Source organism: Lithobates pipiens, unplaced genomic scaffold, assembly GCF_037356315.1.
Source record: "Lithobates pipiens isolate NorthernLeopardFrog02 unplaced genomic scaffold, aLitPip1_a1.2 Scaffold_22, whole genome shotgun sequence".
In the NCBI taxonomy this organism is placed as follows: Eukaryota; Metazoa; Chordata; class Amphibia; order Anura; family Ranidae; genus Lithobates; species Lithobates pipiens.
The window spans coordinates 309,286,864-309,296,933 of record NW_027507784.1 but is presented as its reverse complement, the minus strand read 5'-3'; the positions used below and the strand labels follow the sequence as shown (position 1 = coordinate 309,296,933).

The 10,070-nt window shown below is 40.3% G+C and overlaps 1 protein-coding gene across 1 annotated transcript in view; it reads right to left on the bottom strand.

Annotated features, from left to right (window-relative positions):
* Positions 1-209: 209 nt before the first annotated feature.
* Positions 210-10,070, bottom strand: part of PKD1 (polycystin 1, transient receptor potential channel interacting) — a 243,841-nt gene continuing 233,980 nt past the window's right edge. Inside the window, exon 45 of the mRNA XM_077449362.1 lies at positions 210-10,063. Coding sequence (XP_077305488.1) covers positions 9,422-10,063 — 642 coding nt within the window. The 3' untranslated portion in view covers positions 210-9,421. The remainder of the gene's footprint in view (positions 10,064-10,070) is intronic.

Below are 10,070 nucleotides of genomic sequence, written 5' to 3'. Positions count from 1 at the left end.
CCGGCTACCGTGCTCTCAGCACGGTAGTTTTGACAGGGTCATCTATATGTGGCTGCTCGCCGTGAAGGCCTGTCCACCGAGTAGCTGCATATATGTGTGCGGTTGGTGTCAAGGTTTTAATTCCATACTGCATAAATGATTTCCTATGAGAAGCTCAAGACAATAAAAAAAAGTCCCATGTAATTCTGCAAGAAAAGACAACACATGGCCATATTGCAGTCATTTTTATTGTGACTTTGTCTTAAAAGATGCTTTGCGCATTTAACAAACATAAGGCAATAGTGATGAAGCAGCCTATGAGATAAGCCAAGACTTCCTCTTTGAAACGCCACTTCCTGTTGAAAGTGTTACCATCTCTGACAACATTAGAGGCAACCATTTTGAGAGCTGAACCAATCTTTGGCCGATTAGCTCATTAGAAACTGGTAACTGTGCTGTTCCATGTGAGCTGACAAACCGCAATCCCCCAGGGCAAAATTCCTGGAGATTTAAAAGATATGTCCAATCTGGGATTCCGGATTCAGGAGCATGTGGTTCTCATAATGACAACTGCATAATGCTGTAGATTTTAGGCGCACTGGCTTTTAGTGCTGTTCAGTATCCAAAATGGCTGCCTCCTACGTCACCATCCAGTCTGCACATTTCTTCCAGCAGACTCTGACAACACAGAGAAACTTCGTACCTTGCAATAAATAATTCATCATACATAACTCCGTCCATACATAGAAAAGCAAAGCAAAACCATCTCAGCTCCTGCACACAGGGAACTACTGCAAGCAGAAGTTTGTTTAAGTGCAATGTCTTACATTGAACATCTATAGCAGCCACTGATTCAATGGCATTTGTCAGTCATCCTAGCAACTGTTAACGCAAAATGACAAAACATGAACACATCTGTAAACTTGAATGAAGTTCCTTTTCCTGTTTATGCAAAATTGGACGTGTCTGTAGGTAGAGTTGGGCTGCAAGCTGTGCCTTTTATATTGAAAAATAAAGCAAAATAATTGTAATGCCTTTTTTATTTTTGTCTTTAATTTTGATGATCCTGTTTTTATATTCTAACCAGCTGGATCAACAAACCAAACATTAAAGGAAACTGAATAGACAGACACTCTGTCTATTGGTATGGTTGAATTGGTAGATGTGATTTGTGCATATTAAGGGAAAAAAAGAATTGATTAAAATAATTCCGCATTTCTGTGACAGAACGCATAGGAGTACCTGCTGGACTGGAGAACTGTTTGTAGGTGTATGATGGGCTGGTATTGCAAGCAGGAGGAATTGTATAGTGCTCACTTTTGTTTTTCTATGGCGATGCCAGACATCTTTGTTTGGTATTTGTATTATCCCACCAGTACTCAAATGATGTACTATTGTCCGGAGACAACAAACATTTGTTTTTATAGACATTGTTGTGTCAAAATGGTTATCCTTACTACTTGTACTGTGTTATGAAGGGCATCAGCTAACAATCCTCAATCTTTTTTTTTTCATCCAGGTGAACCCTTGAAATCATTTTTGGATCTTGGGGAACCCCCTACTATAAAAGGATTATATCTACAGGTGATGATACATTAGCATGATCAGGAAGTTGTAGAACATTGTAAATACAAAAAATAAATGGCACAACTAGAGTATTTGACACCCTATGAGGAATTCTACAACACTCCCCTTCTCTATACAGCAATGAGAATTAAAGTTAGACTTCGGGGAAAGAGAAAAACTGTTCCCTTGCAGTGGGGCTGCCCCACACTCCAAAGGGTTAATTGCTCGTTTAGGTCTAGGGGGCTGAAAAAATGATTTTACTTACCTGATCCTGCAAGCTCCCTCCAATCTATAAGACTGGTCCCCTGCAGCCTCTTCTACCCTATAGTCTAGCTGTCACAGGTCCTCTGATATCAAGTCCAATGTGGAGTCCATAGCCCTGCACTGAACATGAGGATGCCAAGGAACTGCCAACTGCTGGAGCATTGGGGAGTACAGGAGAGTAAAGGATCAGGTAAGGGAAGACTGCTATTTTTTGTAGTACTGCTGCCAGAACACAGAGCCACTTACTGTATGTAGCTAATGCTACTACAGTCCATTACAGCACACACAGGGCTCATTGTTCTGTAACAAAAATAGTTTGTTTGGACCAGCTTGGCTCACATAAACTATTTGAAGTGACATTATACATGGAAATCTTTTTTAAAGTGGTAGTAAAGTGCAGCAGAAAAAAAAAGTGGGCTCCGAGCAGTTTAGGTCATAATGTGCTAATATGCACCGCATTTTAGCACATTATGACCGACTTACCTGAAAATTAAGCCCTCCAGCAGCACACTGTCATTGCTTCATCTGGCCTTCTTTCCCGGTTCACAGGTTTTGGTGGTATGAATGGTAGCGCCACAATGACATCACCACTCCTGTGTGCAGGGCACTGAACGAACGGCATGGGTATGCCGTTTCTTCAGAGCACATGCACCAGCGGCTGCTTCTAAAGTAAATATCTCCAAACGGTGCACGTTTAGGAGATACTAACTGTACCTATAGGTTAAAATCAATAAATTGAGTTTACTCCTACTTTAAATGAAGCAAATAATAATGGCCATAAAAGAAACACAAACTGTGTCCCCTATCAGTAATTGTCAGTGCAAAACTGTCCCCCCCCGCCCTTTTACATTGGTGGTCAATGGAAGAGTGCACCCCTCACATTGGTGGTCAGTGAAGAAAAGCCCTTTACATTGTGATTAGTGTAGAACTGGCCTCTTACATTGGATATAAGTGGAAAATTGGCCTTTATGTCAGTGGTTATTGTAGGTGGAAGATCAATCTGCCACTGCTCACAGTACTAGCAACCCCTGGAGAAATGGATTCAGAAAAATAGATTTAGAGAGACTGTCAGTCTTTTGGAACAACAATCTTCTTGCCCTTTTTTCTCCCCAGTTCTCCCCATTATTGGTTTGAAGTTTAGACCTTTATTTAAAAAAAAAAATCCCTTTTCTGTGGAATATATTATTTTATATATATATATATATATATATATATATATATATATATATATATATATATATATATATATATATATATATATATATAAAAAAGCCAGTTTAAAGGAAATTAAGGAAATGTACTGGTGAAGAAAAAAAACACTTCTGGGTTTGTCAATTATTTACAATCCATGTAACTGGGGGCAGGGGTGTCCTATGCCTACATACATTATATTAAAGGTATCACTCTCTAGTTTATCAATGCAGAGAGACAACAGAAGCAGACAGTTGCAGTTGATGCATTCAATGACAAAAAATAAGTTAAGCCTCTAAATACAGAAAGGTAGTGATTTGATTTGCATCTTTAGCTGGTGTAACCAAGGACTTCACCATGATGTTGGTATCTAAATATCTTCTAGGAACTTGATGTACAGATAATGTGAATACGCTTCATCCAGTTACCTCTCTATCTACTGGTGCTTGAAGTAACTAGATTTATGTCTTAGGGGCACAGGTGATCTGATGTGAACACAATTAGTATAAATGAAAGAAAATAAAAGACATAATATCAATAAACACATTGTATCAAATATATTAAATAAGCAGCTCATATAATTTGGTTTGCATTATGCATACATGCTTTAGGCTCCTCCTGTCTTGTAAAATGTGCCATCGTTCATATACAGCGGGGGGAGATTTATCTGTGGCCTACCAATTCACTAACTAGAAAGCAGTGAAATCTGTCACACTTGGTGTGGTCATTTTCTGTAAATTTTATATTGCGTAAATACTTCAACAATTCAGAATGACACTGGATGTCTTCTGCAAGGGACGGTGCTGGAGATGGGGTAAGTACTGTAGTCCAGAACTGTTATGTTTAATAGATGCTGGGAATAAGTTGTTTTATTTTGATGGAGTTGGGCTTTCAGATTCCAGCTAACAATATAGAATGCTAAAGTCAAATTCTGGCCAAAACAATGTCTTTTACGAGTTCTAGTTGACATTTTCAAAATAAGTCTAAATTTAGTATAAACATATCTGAATGTTTTTTTTCCAATGAGCAGACGTCTAACCAGGCAACCATTTTAATAAGAAACTTTCTTTATCAATTCCGTCTTTTAGCTGATTATAAACCAATGGTCTCAAAACTGCAGCCTGGTGGCTGAATGTGGCCCCTTGCTTCCCCTTTATCTGGCCCATGGGGCAGTATTCCACCAACTGACACCAATGATGGGACACCATACCCCCTACTTACACATCAATGGGGCACAATTCTTCCTATTGATGCCAACAACGGGGTACTATTTCTCCCTTTAGAAACCAATAATGGGACACTGATGCCAGGGCGTTTTTTTACTCCCGCTGACCACAGTGAGAGCCTGAAGGACAGTAAACTGAAAGTCTCCAAACTAGAAAGTTTGGAGACTCCTGTTCTAGGCTAACCAATTTCCAATCTCTGAAGCCTGAACACTCCTGAAACATTTCTAAACACACTGCTTTCTTTTGTTACTTCTGTTGGTGTGGTTCTGAGTACCATATCTATGGTCAAACAGGGTTTTTAATTTCTGTTGTCCTGGGATATGACTCTTCTCTTTAGTGTGCTTTACATACTGTTTTATTGTAGCACTGGCTCAAATTCCAGGACAATGGAATTAAACAACTCTGCTGGAGGAGAGAAAGATGTGACCAAAAAAAATAAAAGCCAAAGACAATATTTTTTGGTAACAGGTGCCTATATAGACCGGTAAACAGATGGAAAAACCCTTCAAACCAAGTATCTACAGCTTTAATTTTCTCTCTATATTTCAGTGTTACATTTCTAGCAAGCACAAACTTTTCTTCAAGTGTCTCACTACATCTAATGTACTCTCTATAAAACATACAAATACAACCTCTCTCTAAAACAAAGTGAACCTGATTTAAATAAAGGAAAACGTTCTGTTGGAACGCAGTTAGATTCCACTTCTTGGCTTTCCGGGGCAAGATGGATTTTAAAGTGTGGCATCACACAAAACATTTTAGTTTGGGGCAGGTGTAGTCAGGGTGGCTTTCGACAGCTCTGTGACCTCTGAAATGGGATCTACTCACCACCTAACTTACAATACTGGCTGATCACCGAGTTGAGTTTCCTTCGGCTTCAGAAGAATAGAATTCTCATCTAATTTTAGGGAAAATCTACTAAAATGTAAGCAACTTTAAGGTGCAAGTCTACCTCAGTTTTTTCAATGTTGCCCATCTGGACAGAGCAGAAATCAGTGTTTGATGGGTCACAGGAAGCATACCTTCAATGCTAGAAGTGGGTGAAAATCTCCACACTTGGAGAACTGCAAATACCCAGTATGGAATCAAACTATGTCAACCTGTCGAAAACAGTTCTGCTTTGACTTTAATTGCATTAGCCAATATGTTCGTTTCCCTCAATTCTTAATGAGCACCCGTTTTATTTTACTTTTATCAACTATGTACTACTGTTCTGAAATATAGACAACCCCCATAGTGAGGTTAAAGTGGTTTTGTCAAAGATGTACAGTGGAGATGATAATTTTTAAGTTGAGCTAAAGCAGCCAATCAGGCACCTGGAATTTAGTGACATCACCACCTCACAGTGAAGCGATAGCCTGCATTTTTAAAAGGTTTAGCTTACAAATATGGAGATGATGGCTTCACTATAATGGTAGCATCAACAAGAACATCAAGCAAATATTACCTAGACAGGAGGAGCCGGTTTCGCCATGGCAATACTAGTACTAGTCTGTGCCTTTAAGCCAATATGCAGATTTCCCTATGCAGGTATAATACATTATAAATATATACAAGAGCACACAGTACATCATTTAAATAACTCTAGGGATAATAGTGCTCTGTACCTCTATCTACAGGACTGCTTCATTGGTTACGACGCTATGAAAATATAGCGATTACTACAAAAATATACAAATTTCCAGCCTGAGACCAGGTCATGCAGGTTGGCAACAAGGAAATATTAGCTGAGCTTTGTAATAAGTAAAACCATCTCCCACTAGCTGATTATTAACAAAGGATTAAAGGCTAAATTTAACTTTTCAAGAATATTGCCTATGCAGCCAAAGAATCCTACTGGGTTAAAAAAAAAAAAAAAGTTTGAAGTTGATTTTAAAAACAAAGCTCTTTGAGAGTTAGCATTTTCCCTACTTGCCTTGTTTCTGGGACACCCCTAGGATCACAGGAGTGGGTACTCTCCCTCATTCAAAGCCCAGCACATGTATGGTGTGCTGTCTTCCTCTTGACAGCAGAGGTAATCCCTCATCCTGGCTTGTTGCTGGGATCCCTCAGCCGTTGGTTGCTCGCCCCAGTATCAAAGAAGTGAGCGCCTCCTGGTTACAGCAGCAGCTGCAATGAGGCGGAAGAATGTGCATGGCACATGCACAGGCTCTTAAACAACAGAAAGTGCTTGTTCCCGAGATGCTGGGGGTGACTGCCTAATGACTGGAGTGTATTAGCTACAAGGCAGGATGTGGAGATTGCGAACTTTAAGAGGTTTTTTTTTAAACAAGGTTCCAGGGGGTGCAAATAGCCTACAGGTATGGCAATTACAATATTCAACATTTTTCAAAGCTGACCCTACGGAGCCATTCCTAGACATTGGAAATTGACATCTGTATTTTTTTTACTTGGATTAATTTATCTGTGTCTGCCAAACTTCAGACATTTCTATGACAACACACGTCCTGCTGGGCTGGGTAACTGGTGGGCCTGGGTTGTGGGCCTCCCACCTTATTTTGTTTTTATCATTCTCTCTTACCCATCAACCTGCTCTGTTTCTCTCCCGGATCCATGATGACCTTTGATACTACCCCTTATAGTGGGCACCCTCTCTTTATGGTGCCTTCCAGATGTTTATTGGCTCCTTTCCTTCATTAGGCTCACCATACCATCCCTGTTATAGTGTCTGACGATAGAGGCAACTTGTCATTGAAGTTTTCATGTTTGGGGCAAACTGACTATGTGTTCTCTACACAACAATGAGTACCCACTCGTTATTGTTATTTTCACCTTCTGTAAATGCAAAACAGGTCCGACGTTGTTATTGCCTAGCATGTACTGCATTACGGATCTGTATTTTGTTATTTTAAACATGCAATAAACTACTTACTGGGGCCCCTTGACTGCATAGGCAATTTTTTTTTTTTTTTTAAAGGTGAACTTGGCCTTTGAGTTAATCTATTAGTACAGGTTCCTCCTAACAGTAAACACAATTAGCATGCTCCAAACCATCCACATCCTACTCTTATGGAGTTTTAAAAATATTGGTCATACTCAAAACTGTTCTTTTTCAAACTGTTCACGGCCACCAGAGATCAGTCACCTTGTTTATTCTGATGAAATATCCAGTTAATAAGCTGAAACTTTAAAAACAATGGTTGGCCCACTGCACAGCACAACACAACACCTCCTGCCTGAGAGTGAGAGATGGTTTTGAAAAATGGAGGTATTTTCTACTAAAGTACCTCCAGAGAATACTAAACTGCTCTATTTGCATACCTCTGGCCTAGTTATACGTGAAAAAGCATTTGTTAAAGTGCGAGGCGCTCCATGCAAACGGCTGAAACAAAAAAGGAACATGTATATGTGGTAAAAATAATACATTCAGAAACAGGCAGGCATAATAATCGTACCCTTAGAAGAATGTTGAAACGGTACTGCAATAATGTAAGCTCCCAAGTAACCTTTACATTGAGTGTTTTAATTTGCTGGGTGTTACTTTTCCCCTTCAAGGCCATGTGGTCATTTTAGGCCTAAAAGAAGTTCTCTAGCCTTTGTATTATTAAAAGCACCAGATGACATCAAACACTTGAGAGTTGAGAGTGCAAAATGTAGTGCAGCTCTGCATAGAAACCAGCTTCCAGGTTGTGTTGTCAAAGCCTAATTTGACAAGATGAATTTAGAAGCTGATTGGCTACCATGCACTGCTGCACATTCTGAGTGCACCAGTTTTAGAAAATCAACTCATAGTGTCAACCACCACTTTGTTTCCAGAAGTAAAATGTATGATTGTGCAACCTGTCCATTCACTAGGTAGCCTAATATGGCCAGTTCCTAGCAAAGTTGACTAGCTACATTCCTATACATTTTACTGCAATGCCTAAAGTGGTATCAGTGTGGTCAAGTATATCACTACATTTTATGGACTAAAGCATCCCCTGAGGTTACCACACACCCTCATATTTTTCCTATTCTTCTACCAGAAAACACAAAGTATTCAGTTAATTTAAGCTAATACTTGAAAGGAGCTTTGTCTGTTATTTCCTTTAGAGAGGTGTTCCCTGCTTTGAAAGAAAAATATATAAAAATATTTTTGACAAAGGTGCAACTTTTACACATTGCCCTCTAGTGCAGATCGTGAGGACAAGAGGGGCCTTTCATAATTCGTACTCAGAGGTTGACGATGTGTCTTGTAAACTCAGATGTAGTGTTAAGGCAAGCAAACCAAGGTGCCATGTCTTATCTGCCAATCAGAACATTTAAATCTTATCCACACATTACAAGTTCCTCTATGTAACCGCTTCAGTCTCTTCTCATAAAGAGTTCTTGCCCTCTAAGTGCACAGTGAGAGTCTACCTCACCTCACATTCCAAGAGCATATCTGTATATCCCAGCCAATTACAATTCTGGTTCCCTTTTTTTCCTGGCAACATGCTCAGGTTTTAGTATCACTACAGTGCAAAAGGGAAATGGAAGCTCTTGCAGCACCCTGAATAATCTAGGGACCCTCAAGGACTGTTGTACTATCCCAGGACTGACCAGCATATCCTTTGAAATACTCTGGTCCCCTTTGAAAGCACCATCATTACGTTGCAAAGAGCCCAAAAGTTCCTAAATTTGGCTGGACATCAGCGTATTTCTTTGGTCCTTCTCATTTCTTCATCATTATAGGCTGCTTCTTGTGGATCAGTGTTTCCCAGCTCTGTAGTCTAATGAATGTCAACAAAACAGGGTCCAGGACAGCCAGCTGCCACTTAAAAAGAACAAGCCACCAGGGCTTAAGGCACACTTCCATGCTTAGTGTCACCAGGACACCTTTAACATGGTTAACTGATAAGCCACCAGGGCTTACACTGAAATACGAGCAAATTTTGCAAGCCACCAGGGCTTAAGGAGGAGAGATTCAGGGCTTTAAGAGCCTCCAGGGCACAAAGCTTCTGAAACAAGGAAGACAAACCATTTTTGTTGATGTTTCAAGCTTGGAAACACTGATAAATATTGGATCAAAGACCTTCAATGTTCATGGGTCCGTAACAAGAGAGCCATTCAAGAGTCTAAACTGAATCTTGCTGTTTTCCAGATGATTTACTGAATCAATATCTGGAACTATTTCCAGAAGTGATCTCAACACTCCTGGACATTTGGAAAATGCTCAGTGTAGCAGTCATCAACTGCTGAGATCAACAGAACAAGAACCCTAGGGCTGGTGTCCACTAACTGACACTAGGGTGAACTCTGTTGTGAGCCCGCACCGACTTTCTCCGTTTGGTTTGAGAAGTGTATGATAACTGCATAGGAAGGAGAGCTGGTTCTTCTGCCACGACCTTGTCCACTGTGATGACTTTGCTTGCTGAACTGTTCTCTAGTGCTTGAGAAACTGTGGATGGCCGTGGAGCCAAAGAGTTCTTGCTGACTCTCGGGTAAGGTTCTGACTTAGAACTTCTGCTCTTTGTTGTGGTGAAGCTCCGGTTGAGACCTGTGGTCACTTCTGTGGTGCATAATATTTTTTTAGTTGAAGCTTTAATGTGTTTTCTTCTCTTGGCTGCTCTTCCGCGTACTTCTTCTAGGCTTCGCTCAATTTGATACACCTCCTCTGTGGTATTGTTGACTACATCAAACTGGGACAACAAGGTTTCTAGCACAGGCAGCAATCTCTGCATATTGGCATCCACCTCTGCTCTCTCCCTGGTGCTCATGGCACTGAAAGTGTCCAACTGGCTGGAGATGGTAGAAAAGGATGAAGAGGAGGAGGTGTCAGAAGCAGCGCTAGGAGTGGAGCCTCTAAGTGACTTTGTATCACTGGAAGAACGTGAAGGAAGAGGCTCCATACCTTCGAACCTCACCTTGTGACGAAACTAGAAC